Source organism: Cryptotermes secundus, unplaced genomic scaffold (assembly GCF_002891405.2).
Source record: "Cryptotermes secundus unplaced genomic scaffold, Csec_1.0 scaffold533, whole genome shotgun sequence".
Classification (NCBI taxonomy): Eukaryota; Metazoa; Arthropoda; class Insecta; order Blattodea; family Kalotermitidae; genus Cryptotermes; species Cryptotermes secundus.
In genome coordinates, this window is record NW_019731275.1 from 1,142,985 (window position 1) to 1,156,879 (window position 13,895).

The 13,895-nt window shown below is 41.6% G+C and overlaps 1 protein-coding gene across 1 annotated transcript in view; it reads right to left on the reverse strand.

Moving 5' to 3' along the window:
* Nucleotides 1–13,895, reverse strand: part of LOC111866835 (facilitated trehalose transporter Tret1) — a 33,103-nt gene that overhangs the window by 6,172 nt on the left and 13,036 nt on the right. The window contains exons 2-8 of the mRNA XM_023856137.2: nucleotides 11,222–11,297; nucleotides 9,061–9,196; nucleotides 6,909–7,175; nucleotides 5,309–5,427; nucleotides 3,707–3,889; nucleotides 2,061–2,194; nucleotides 614–806 (exon numbers count right to left, since the gene is read on the reverse strand). Of these exons, the coding sequence (XP_023711905.1) occupies nucleotides 614–806; nucleotides 2,061–2,194; nucleotides 3,707–3,889; nucleotides 5,309–5,427; nucleotides 6,909–7,175; nucleotides 9,061–9,196; nucleotides 11,222–11,297 (1,108 nt within the window). The remainder of the gene's footprint in view (nucleotides 1–613; nucleotides 807–2,060; nucleotides 2,195–3,706; nucleotides 3,890–5,308; nucleotides 5,428–6,908; nucleotides 7,176–9,060; nucleotides 9,197–11,221; nucleotides 11,298–13,895) is intronic.

Here is a 13,895-nt window from a genome sequence, read left to right on the forward strand (position 1 = left end):
TATGAGACAATCGTCTCATAGATGGCGGTAAAATTATCAGCCTTACTCGCCGGCCGCCCTTTATACCCCAGGAAGATTCGTGGTACTTATTTCCGTTAGAGGCTGAGTCGACCCCAGGACCATAATGTGGCTGGAAGGGTTAGATCAATTGAAAATTCCATCTCATCGGGACTTGAATCCGCGACCTTGCGGCTTGTAGCATAGCGCCTCACTCAACTACGCTACCGTGGAAATACAGCTTCACCATTCCTGATCTCGGCACTTGATGGAGGTGATGGGTTAACTTCGCGTCAGTGCCGCTTTACCCCCGAGACGGGAGCCCACGGTACCCATTCAATAGGTGGTTCGGTGGGCCCCCAAACCCGGTCTTCACCCTGTGGATTTGAGAAATATCTCTTGGCTTTGCAGAGAATTGAAACCTGGCCGCCCAGTCCATAAAATGTCACTTTACTAAGTGCGCCATCCGGAATCCTCGGGATAGGTTTCAGGTCCGAAATTTTGCCAAAAGTAATGACTATGTGGTTCATTAAGTGCGAGGGCTTCATTCACCAGTTGGGCAACTACACATTAATTTGTCAAGTATTACTGGTTTAGATGGTTACGGGCTAGTTACCGTTGTCCACGAAGCAGCTTCCCCCAGCCCGAAATTTTGCAACACGTGCACCAGATAGGGTTTGATAGATGAGAGGCCGCCCCAGTGTAGCAAGAAGAAGCAGGGGTTCACAATCCCTAGGGGACGCAAGGTCTGAGGCTTCAGCATCTCCTTCCATCTGTCGAGGCTACAGTGCGCGCTGTTGTCATCGTCACTGAAATTAAATCCATTACAGCAGAATACATACAGTAATGCAGTCAATGCAGTTCGCGTTCCAGGGGTATTTTTGTGGAATTTATGTCCAGATTTAACCCCTTAAGTGCTGACTGACTGCTAAATTGTTGATGGCCCTCGCCAGCACTATGATTCTTGGTTCCGAGTCCCACGTGACTCAAGACCTTACTTTAAGTTTAAGGTCTTTCATTCTGGTCCGTCACACTAACAAATTAACAATCAAGTTCCTTCCGTCAAATGTGACACTTTTTTAAGTTTTCCACCTCGTCACCACCTGCCTTACATGTTTTGTCTCACAACACACAGACAAGCAACATCAACTACCTACAGACAACACACGTCAGCAACACCCCGAAGCAAAAAGATTGGGCCAAGCGGGAAAGAATTCTAGGAATTTTAAGAATTCTTACTTCAAATAATGAAACATAATTTTACAGAAGTAACGACGAACAAATAAGAAAGCTACTGTGGTGTGTGAAAAACTTTTAGTGAACCGATACTCTGGGTAATTTTAACTATTTGTAATTATTTTAATTAACTGGAACGTGGTTATCTTTGACAAAGTGAAGTTTTGTGTGTTGGTGATTTCTTTTTCTACTATAAATGCCTCTGATGATGGCCCCGTGGTGAGCCGAAACATGTAAGGCAGGTGGTGACGAGGTGGAAAACTTAAAAAAGTGTCACATTTGACGGAAGGAACTTGATTGTTAACCTTACTTTAAAGTCTGACGACTCTGGGAGCCCTCTTTAAATACTAAATTTCTTCTAAATGATATGCACAAAATCAGTTCGTACGTCAGAAGAAACACATTATGTCTCCACTACAAAGAACATCCGGTTGATACTGTTTAGGAAACAATTGCTGTTTATTGCGAGAATCATATGAAACACATAAATACACTCTGTACGCAGAATGTACGCGTAGGGTTTCAGTGTGTCAAAGCGTGTGATACACAGAGTAACCACTGGGTTCTGAAGGGTTAAACAAGAGTGCCAATTGAATGAAATGTTTCTATTTAGCACTGCGACTTAATGCAAAGAATAAACTGTCAGTAACACAACCAGCTTTGTTGATCTTTAAGTGTTATTGAGTAAAAACTTTTTCGAAACCAAAAGACCCGATTCAATTGGATAAACTTTACTTGCTGTGCTGCCAGGATAGTTAATAAAAATAACAAGAGATAAACAATTACGTTATTTTCTTTGATGTTTCATTGTTTCAGCTCATACTCACCGTAGCTCGCTCTGGTAGTCCGACATCGTAGCTTTACTCTGCTGTACGTCGCCCGTTGCTGTAGAATCGAGTTCGAATCCTTTATTCTCGTAACCTTCAGTTATTCTGGGACTTCTCCCTTCTTGAGTTCTAGACTAAATTAAAGGCTCCATCAGGAAAGTACAAATATAACGACACTGATTTAAGATATAAAGTTGTAAGAGGACAACTGAACACACCTCTCTCTCAGTGCCAAAATACAGGTTCTGCTACATTCATTCAATCCTCATGATTCTGAAGGAGAGTTACCTCTTCAAACGACAGATTTGTTGTTACAAATGGCCCATTCTAGCAGAAAATTTTCCTCCGTACACCCGATGACGGAAAGATAAATTTTCCAGAACTTTGTGGCTTAAAAACACTCAAGGCATTCCTTTCTTTTGCTTTGAAATTATATGAACTACTCATGACTGTCAATGTGAACAAATTTTTAACGTTATTTTTAAAAATTATAAACTAATTGCTTAAGTCTTTAGCAGTAGAAAGCTTCAGTTGTCACAAAAGAATATAAAACAAACACAAATTTTTTCTTTCAAAAATTTAACTTTCATGTAGATCATTTTTTATAAAATTACTACAAATTTTAAAACTCAATTAATTGAATGGATATATTTTAAAAGTATATGTGATTCCGTATAATAGTACCTGAAATAAGAAGCAATAATTTCATGAAACAGTCACGCCTTCGTCAGTTTATTTTCTACTGCACCAAAAAGTGTCATATAAGGCGTAACTTCTTTGACTCCTGTGCAAAGAAGAAATGAAGCAAAATTTCTGTTCATATGTAAAGGTAACGTTGTCCCTGTCCTTAACTAATTAAGCACTACGCCATGAAGGCGTATGGGGAAGCGGATGTATAGATCCACATTTTCTAGGATTCGGAAATAGTTGGAGGTGAGTGGTTAGCTTCACGCCACGGCCACCTTAAGCTCTGGGAAATAGCCCCCCTGTACCCACTGGATAGGAGGCTGGGTGGGCCCCAGAGTCGGTCTGGATTACATAGAGAAGTAAAGATTCTTTTTCCCGCCGAGACTAGAACTCCAAACCCTCGGTCATCCAGCCCGTAGCCAATCGCTATACCGACTGTGCGCTATCCCAGGGAACTGTTGTAAACCATACGACATTCGTTTCTGAAGCGACGAACTAACTTCTTGATTTTCTTTCCGTTAGTTAATTATCGACCCCTTAAGAACTGAAACTATGTAGCGTCAGTAGTTTCATATTAATACCGATTTAATAAGAAACTCAGATAATAATAGATAATATTTTAAATATCTAGTTAATTTAAAATACTTCTAAATGCAAATTTCTAGGATATTTTTAATTGACTTCCGGGCTAGGCAACCTGTTCAGGTCCAGGTATCGGGGGCCGGGAAGCTTCTCTTTGGCTCACGTTTATGACATCTTGTGAGTATTTACATTATGAAAACTTTCTCGAAGGAAATATTTCAATTATTTGCTACAAAAATCGGTCATGTGCAGAGGAAAATGTTTCATGTCTGCCGTACCAAACGAAGCCCATTATGATATTCTGCAGGTGTAACTCTGAGTTACTGAACGTTAGCACAGGATGTGCATCACGTAGATTCACGAGCATGGACACTCACCGTTACGGGGCCAACAGTGGTGACTGGAAAGTTCGTCTTGTTCACTGCGTTACTGTACATAACAAGCTGGTTGAACTCTTCACTGACGACGTCCGGTGTCACCCAACCCCGAAGCCAGCATAGGGCCTTCTCGGCGTCCTCATACCGGCCACGTGACAGCAGCCATATTGGCGTCTCGGGCATCTGTTAGTCATTCACAGAAGTTCCACATTTAGTTACATTCATGTTCTGTTTGGTTGATGTTTCGGGCCAAATAGTTGCCCTATATATCAGAATTCAGTTCCCCCTCGAACAGGACCGTCCGGCTGCATTTGAGGCTCTCCTGCAATAATAGATTTAAGCGCCTCTTTCCTTTTTATTTGGTTATCACTAACAATGTTATTGTCGAGACTGTGCATAGTAGCACAGCCCTTTACGCCATCGATTGAATCTAAATGTGTTTTTTTTCTTCTTCTTCCTTCACCCCCCTCTCCTATACTTGAACAAATCCAATATGTGACGAGTTTTTCAGTAAGTCGCTGCTTTTTCTTGTGTGTGACATTAAGGGAGTAAAATGTTGTAGCATGTAGACCCGTTGCTAAGTAACGACTCTGTAAAAAAACCTTCTCTTAGGTAACAAGTTCCTAACAAGCAACATTTGAACGGCAATAGAAGAACAGTGTTTTCTGTACGGTTCGTGCCGGGATGTTACAAGCAGGACAATTAATTTCAGAAAAAGATTTATGGTGGACAAAGTGGCACTGGGGTACGTTTCCTCCGAGTACCTCGGTTTCCCCTGTCAATTCTCATTCCACCGACTGCTCCATACTCAACATCTGTCATCCGTGGCTGGAACAATGTGCCGGTTAGGTGCCGACATACCAAGTGTACTCATTCTCAGTCCACTATGAATAAATATAATAGCCATGTACACCTATGCTACATGTGCGATACGGTTATTTGGCAAGGGCGTTCCCTGTTCGTAAGAGTCAAACCCATCTTCTCGTCAAAGAAGGTGTTGCATGAGGGCTAAGACTGCAAGTGTTCAGTTGCAAAAAAAAAGTCTGGTCATGAGCCTCAAGGGACTTGCCGCCAAAACGAACTGATTGGCGATAAACAACCAGTCGTGAAGTAAATTTGACTGAGTGCAATGCATTGCAGAGAAATGAAGAGTTGGTTGGTGAGTTAGTGGGTTATTCTGAGAACTACAGTTAAGTCATTGTGAGCTGTTGCTCATCTGGTAGCTGAGGCACGGGGGTAATGCGGGAACCAGAGTAAGGGGAACGTCCCCTTCACTTCCTTCTGACACGTGTTTTGGCAGTCCGGATGGCACAAACATTTTCCTTGCAATTTTTTTTAGCTTAAATCAACTGTCCTTGTTGCTTATAAGATAGAAAGAGAGAGAGAGAGGGCTGATGAAAGGATGTGAGAAGGGAGATGTAAAGGAGAAAGAAAGAGACAGATAGGTAGGAAAAATGAAGAGAGATAGAAGGAGGAAAAAAGTAACAGAAACAGGAACTTTTCTTTAAAATTTTATCCCAATATACAGGATGTGTGTTATTGTGGTGAGTGTTCACTAAACGTGTATGGTTCTTGAAGTTAATCACATGACCAATACTTTACCATCAGCGTGTATAGCACGGTGATAATTGGCAACGCGGCGTTCATTCCCGCGGCAGTCCTCCAGTCTGTGATATTGCCCATGAGGAAAACCACGAACACGCTGATCTGACACGTTATACCTGCGGAATATCATCACTACAACATCAAATATGTTCACGTAAATGGATAGGCCTAATTATACACATGTAGCTCAGAGATCTGTCACTGTGAAAGTGTTCCACTACATGTCAGTAGCTACACATAAACTCAAAAGTTCATACTGTCACCACCATGATCGTGACTACCAATAAAACAGCTTCAAATTTAATACAAAACATTTAGCTGTATATAAACAATATCGATAAGGAATTTCGTATGTTTAGATACAGAATTTCAACAGTTTTTCGTGATAATGAAAATTAAATAATGGTTTATTTCAGCAGCAAAGTATAAATATTGTCACGCGTTAATGACTACACACGATATTTGTGCTGGTGATTGGATTTATTAAACATTTATAAACAGTACTACAAATAATTATAACACTTCCGCTAATCTATACGCTTTAGAATTTACTGTTGCACACATCAACACTTTTCAGTTTCTCTTTACTAGTAGCTGCCTGGCAACAGCTTCCAACAATATAGATTCATCAGCTTCCTTTCTCACGGCTCCTGCCCTCGCTGGCTGGCGACTCCTTCATCTAACACATGGCGGCAGCTCCATCACATCCTCAAATGCAACTCTCAATTGACTTGATGCTGTAGCTACATAGCCGTGGGGTAGGCCCAGCAGAAAACACTGTTTCCAACGCTTCTCTATTATGGTGCCACGTGTTCATTTCCGAAGAAATGTGTTTATCGGCCATTATCTAGAAACAGCCGTATCTACTAGCTCACTATTCTGGTTACCAGCCGTTATGCCACAATATCTCCAAGGTATAGTTAAGGTAAATTTGTTCCTGTTCTTAACTTATTCAGCACTAAGCCACGAAGTATATGGGTTAGCTGATGTATAGATCCACGTTTTCTTGAACTAGGCCCTAGTTGGATGTGAGTGGTCAGCGACACGCCCCTGCCGCTTTAACCCCGAGGAAAGAGACCCCGGTACCCATTGATTAGGAGCCAGGGTGGGCCCCCTGAGCCGGTCTGGATAACGTGGAGAAGAAAAAATCTTGATCCTACCGGGACTCGAATTCCAACCCATCGGTCGCCCAGCTCGTAGCCGGTCTCTATACCGACTGTGCTATCTCGGCTCATTAATTAAGCACTACGCCATGAAGGCGTATGTGGGAGTGGATTTATAGATCCACATTTTCTTGACCTCGGCACTAGATGGAGGTGAATGGTGAGATTCACGCCCCGGGGGAAGAGCCCCCGGTACACATTGGACAGGAGACTGGGTGGGCCCCAGAGCCGGTCTGGACGACGTGGAGAAGAGAAAACTCTTGAAACTACCGGGAGTTGAACCCCAACTCCTCGGTCGTCCAGCCCGTAGCCAGTCGCTATCCCAGCTCCTCAATATCCCTAGTAATGCCTCGAACTCCGGACAGCTTCTGTTGGACCACATTAATTACATAAATAGTAGAGATAACAGGCGCATAAAGATGAGGAATACGCACCGGGAAACGAAGTGATAAGCGCTCTAAGGTGCGGCTGGCAGGTCTCACCCAGGTATGTCATAATGGGAGCCTCCATGAAGCCAATGCCCATGCCAAGGATAATGTTGGCAGTGAAGAGCGTGGTGATGGAAGTGGAGAAGCAGTAGAGAAGCCAGCCCGCTAAGAACGGGATATTCACCAGGATCATGGACCACTTTCGGCCGAAGAACTCCACGATGAGCCCTGATATCAGGCTTCCTATTGGCTGGCAGATGAATGCGATGCTTCCTGCAGTAAATCGAATAAAATTTGGAGCTCAGACTCTAGGCCTAATCATGGCGACTAAAGGTGGTAAATGGATTCTCTATTCCTTGCAACAAGAGACAAGGGCCTGAAAGATCATTGTGTTTAGGGCGATTAGAATATTTGCATATGCGTAAGCAAATTCAGACGTATATAAAAACGATGGGCCAATACTACATTGTCTGGTTATGAAACTCTTATATATGAAAGCTGTTTCAGACGAAGCTGCTAAGAAAACGGAGATTGAATGATATCCTGTGGTTACAAAAGTTACGTTCTGGCACATTTATCTATCTATGGCTGTATAGCCCTTGTGGACCTTGGCCGCTTTTCAGTTTCCTAATCTGTACATAGTCGGTAGGACCCATTGGAAGGGGAATCAACCCATCGCAAGGCCGCTACCTACACACAGAACAACACAAATACAGAATTAACGCACACAAATACTCATGCCTCGAGTGGGAGTCAAAACCACGAACCCAGTGTTCGAGCAGGCGAAGACGGATCATGTCTCAGACCGCGCGCCCGCTGTGGTCGGTTCTCTGGCACATGAAGACTACAAATACATGCTTCCTCTATCTTAAGACACCAAATTGAAATATGTCCCACCATCTATTTTCTGTTCCTATTTCTATTTTTATTGGGTTTACTTATACTTTTACTCTACATGTTTTTTCCAATTGTGTTATACCATCTCGGCACTGGAGCCGTCGACACAAAAATGAAGTAAATTTTATCTTTATGAAATGTATTTATATCAATAAATGTATCAATAATTTAATCTTGGTTTTGCCTCATTCAGCCACTCTACCTTTCGGTCGCATGGACCATCATGCCATGGTTTGTAAATAAATATATAAAATATATTATTATTGAATTACATGTTTAAATACAAGAATATTTAAAAAGAAAAACGTCGTAATAAATTCTTCTGTTAACTGATAAAATATAAATTTGATTTGTTTCATTTTGGTCCGTCACACTAACAGTTACAATTATAAAAGACAAGTCCGTCCAATGTGACTATTTCAGTTATCTCACTTGTTGATTCACTAGCCTTACATGTTTATAAGTTTATAATTGTGATAAAATATAAATTATAATAATTTTATTAAATATTTAATAAGTTTAAAATACGAGGGATGAAGTAATGTGGGACTCGGTAATTCTGCCGTACGAAGTGTCTATGTGTACACTGACAAGGTCAATGCAGTATTTGTTGATAGTTTAATATGTTACATATATTTTTTAATTACTTGTGGTGGGGTGAGACTGTTCACTTGGTACGTCGGCCACTGTTTGGCCAATTGCACGAGCCCCGGATGCTAGGTGTTGATGGGTGTGGAGCAGTCGTTGGAATGAGAATTGGCGGGAGAACCCGAAGTACTCGGAGTAAACCTACCCCAGTGTCACTTTGGCCACCACAAATCCCACATAATTTGTACTGGCCTCGAACTCGGGCCTACTTGGGAAGCCAGCGACTAACCATCTGAGCTATAACACGGCCAACATCTATACTCTTCTGGAAACTCGTTGAAGTAGTGTGCGTATTCATTCATTCTAAATGTCTTTACAGCCCTTTGTTGGTCCGTGACCTCTTTTTCAGTTTCGTAATCTTTTCTTTACGCAGACGGTAGGAATTCTTGGACGAGTGATCAGCCGGTCGCGAGGCCGCTACCTACACACAGGACAACACAAACACGGAATACACGCACACAGACATCCATGGCTTGAGTGCTATTCGAACCCACGATTCAAGCGTTCGAGAGATCGAAGACAGTACACGCATGCCTTAGACCATGCGGCCACTGTGATCGGCAGTGTACTTCTGTAGTCTATACTTTGGTTACAAAAATTATCAATATATTACCCAGCCATGACGCCTGATTCTCGTTGATACTGAGGTCTTCCTTGGCATCAAGTGTAGCTGCAATGAGAACTGTTGTGAAGGCGATAGCCATGCAGAGGTCAAGTACTAGCAGGTTGGCAGCAACGTTCGCCAGGATCTACAAGAACAGGACGGCTGTAGCAGTACCTAAAGTCGACTTAGCATCGTTAGTTGTGTCGATGCGGTCTGCATGAGACATGAATAATCATTTAAATAAAGAAGATATCTGCAGCTAAAACCAGTATTACTATATATAAAAGTGAACTGTACTGTGTAATGTGAATGCTGTATTACGGAGGAGCAAAGTTCGGCCCGACAATATTTAGAAACCGGCCCGTCGCGATTCGAGTAATTCAAGTTCAGTGAAAGTTACTTTGCTGCTTGTTATCTCTGTTTTAATTTGTTGTTGGTAAAATTCAAATTGAAGTTCATGGAGGTAGGCCTAGGCCCACTGGAGCTGTAGTGCTAAGGAAAAAAAAAATTCAAATTGAATTTTATGTTGACATTATTGATCTATTAATTGCTGCACTGGTTTCAGAGAAATTCAAAAGAGTAGTATTTCAGTTTCTAATTCATACCTTAATAGCTGGGCAAATCCAGAATTAAAGGATTTTCATCAAAGAATGTTTGTGTTTAGTTATGTATCTGTAAGTTAAATTTGTCCTTCTGCTTAACCAATTAAGCAGTACACCATGAAGGCTTATGTGGGAGTGATATATACGAGTAGATCCATATTTTCCTTGACCTTGGTACTAGATGGGGGTGAGTGATTAGCTTCACGCCCCTACCGCTTTACCCCTTGGGAAAGAGCCCCCGGTACCTTTGGATAGGAGGCTGGGTGGGCCTCAGAGCCGGTCTGGACAGCGTGGAGGACAGAAAATTCTTGACCCTACCGGGACTCAAACTCCGAACCCTCTGTCGTTCAGCCTGTAGCCAATCGCTATACCGACTACGCTATCTCGGCTTCTAAATATATAGTTGTAGTGTGTTAAACGACGCTGTTAGTAACACGGGATATATAGCAGCTCTTGTGCCATACTGGAGAAGAATTTACAGGAAGGATGTACACTGAAGCGGTCGTGGCCTGTAGGGTCTGAGGAGAATCCATGAAAAACAGCCAAGGTAGCTTGTGTCCCGGTAGAAATTGAATACAAGTGTAGAATGTTACCACTAGAACAGGCTGCTTAGTTTAAACTGTTAGATAGTAATGTACGAGTATTGTATCTTCTTTCATGTGTTCTGCATCCTGCTGACTGCGTCACTACTATGTAAATATGTCCGTCGATCACAACAGATGTCACGAGTTAGGTGTGTGACTATAGACGGGATTTGGAATGGTGAATGGACCACTTACACACACGACTAGGAACTACAAGCATTTAGAGTGCTATCGCTGGTCTACATATTTTGCAAATCACTAGACCACATGATACATCTTCTCAGTCTGCTTTCACTTGCCGTTTCCTGGCAACGGATCTTATTCTTCAGTTTCTGTGGTCACGCCGTTGCCCGCTAACACTCAAAAACTGAACTGTCAATTTAATTATAGCGCCATCTTATCGCAGCCTCCCTTGCAGAACTAATCTGACTCACTGTCAGAACTAGAGTCAGAGTTATTTTACGACTGGCGGGTCTACACGCTACAATGCTTTTGTTAAATAACCGATAGACACAAATTGTCGATAAAATCATTTAGTTTATTATGATGTTTTATCAACAATTTGAGTCTATCAATTATTTATTAAAAGTACAAAACTCTTATGATTGAGGGTCATATTTGCGTAGAATGAATATTGTGTGTGTTTCAGCTTCATGTTGTGTGCGAACAACTTCTTGTTGGTTCGGGAACCAATAATAAGCTGTTAACCAGTTTTACGAATTCGAATGAATAACGTAAGATAGGAAGTAGGTAAGCCCTCTTCTGCCATGTAAAAGGTAGCAGGAGATTTCTCTGAAACATTGGTAATTATCTACTAGACTACTTCATGTCTCAGAAGTCAGTGATATTCGTAGTCACGGAATTTAGAACCTCAAGTTTGGCGGCTGTACAATAATACGTGATACAGTGTTGTGTGATATGCTACATTACACTTCAGGGCGCCAGTCGCTCCGCCTGGTGGAGAGCGACCGACGCTGCTCTAACCTGTGGCAATTTGATTCTGAAACTGCTAAATGCGAAGGAGCCCTTCTTGCTGTTCCCCAGGTCAAATTCTTGTCTCCTGAAAAAGAGAGCATTCGTTTAATTATTCTGAACTTTCTTTGCCAAACATTAAAATCCTTCTAGAACAAGGAGTGCTGGGAAGAAATAATCGCCTATTTTCCTTTCCAATGATAAGGACCGCATCGAAAACGACGCATCTAACAATTTTTCGTTGCCGCGCGAACGTGTTTATCGAGCAATTGCATGACACCGAGAGGAAGGATATAATTCACCGAGCCGTTGCCTTGCATCGGTATGAGAGAAACACATACAAACACGTAGACTGATGGGAGGGATTTATGAAGTACGCCGTTGAGATTGATTCAGTTACCATCACATATATACCAAGCTTCGTAAATATTGGTTAAGGTATTCAAAATTTGATAGAGGGATACACAGATGTCATGGTGATCTCGTAAGATTAATTTTATTACTTTCAAAATAAGGAATATAAGTTAAAAATAATTACGTAATTACCTTTCAATATCTAAACTGAACAACTATAGCTGTCACCTCTGATGAAATAATATTGAAGATTAGGCATTATCATCAAGATCATCAACACGACTATCTATCATTTAACGTGTTGTATTAATCCACTACAAGTTTCGACCCTACTATTTGGCGATACTGTACCTAAACTTTAATTAAGAATTATCAGGCCGTATATCTTATTGAACACGGATCCTTTGTCCATAAGTTTACTTCTGATCTGTTATCCAGACCACTAATATCTCACAGTCAAACAGAAAAATGTTTAAATATAAAATTATTAAAAATTAAAACAAAAGTAAGATGTGAGCAGGCCTCACCAGTACCACAAGTAAGCATACAGCGTGGCAGCATTTCATATGGGGATGCCTTCCTGAATACTTCGCATAATTCAAGACAAGTTTTGAAACACATGAGTGTGCGGGGATTCGCATTATTTTAAATTTTGCGCATAAAGGGAGACTACATTAATATATTTGTTATTTCGAACTCTTTAAAATTCGCATAAAATGCTACCGCACTATACCACAAAGCGATTCTGGCAGCTTAGATAACCGGGGCAACTCGTACTTTTCGTTGTCAGTCCTCATCATCTACCCTGAAATCTATTCAGTCACGTGATAGAAAGGAATCAGCATGAATGAGGCAGCAACTGGCTGTCCTTGCGATACTGCAACTCTTTCCGGCAGTGCAGGGTCGAATATTCCATTGCACATGCGCGTAAATACCCGCGGTGCCTATGTCTACACTGCTGTCTTGTTAAAATATGATTATGCTTCTTGGTGCTGAGTCTGATTTCCGTAAATATGCATGATACAAGCAACATGTCTTTATCTATCACAGTTCACCTTTCTGGGTATAACAGGGTTTTCCTACTGCGAAAACTTCATACTGCCCACTCACGTTTGTATAGAAAGACCTCGAAAAATATTTATTTTAGAAAGGCGATTCTTAGAACAGCCATTTTTAAATCTGGTTCAGTTACGGTACTTGTCTTTAAATGTCCATGTTTCAGACAGGTACTTGACATATTTAATTTAAACGAAAAATGAAGGTAGATTCCACAGGGTTCTGACGATAGGGCATTACACTCAAAATCACTGGGCTCTTGGCCTTTGTCTATCGTCCGGTATTCTAGAAACTAGAAAAAATAAAACGTTTCGGAAACTGGATCTGTTGCCGTCCTCAGGCGAGGGGAAATGGAAGTTTGTGGCATAAATTCTTACTTTTTTTTGTATCCTAGTTCCACGCATGTGCGTGCTCTATCACAATTTTTATTGCATAATTTCCTGTTATCTCCTTCCGAATTAGCCAGGTCTCATTTAGTTAAATAGCTATAGTGAATCTCACAGTGGTTGTCCAGTGGTTGAGGTTGGCTCTTTCTAAGGAACCCAACAGAGTACGTGTCTCCCACCCCCACCTGAGGGCGGAAACAGATCCAGTTTCCGAAACGTGTTTTTTAATTTTTAGAAAACCAGACAATGGATAAAGTCCAAAACTCCGGCGATTCTGTAAATAAAGGAATATCAACAAAGATACTTTCAGCATATATCTGAAATGTCTCCGTATCTTGTACCCAGAAGAACGCCTGACTGCAAGCCACAGGAATAAAGAGAATGAGGGAGGCTTCTGTTAAGATGGAGGTATCGGTTCAAGGAGAAATGAGATTGGAAGACGCCAGGCCTACTGACTGGTGCTGCCGGTGCTGACGTTGTTCATGTCCGTGTTTTCGGGCCCAGAAAGTTTCAAATTATGGTTCTTTCACTCATAAGGGGGGGGGGACACGCAGTAGCGTAGTTTGTTGAGGCATTATGCTACAAGCCGGAAAGTTGCGGTTTCGATTCCCCAGTGAGGTCATTAGATTTTCAATTGGCTTAATCCTTCCAGCCGCGCTGGAAATTAACATAAACAATCCTGAGGGTAAAGGGCGGCCGGTGCGTAAGATTGTCAACTTTACTATCACCAGTGAGCTGACTATCTAGAAAATGTGGGAGCCTCGACTTCTCACAATTCTATGGGCCTCCACTGCCTGTTACAAGGATAGTTTTTTTACTTTTACCACTCATAGTGGAGTATGAGGCAAAAATACAACTTGCAGTAATCAACACACTACTAAGAATTCCAA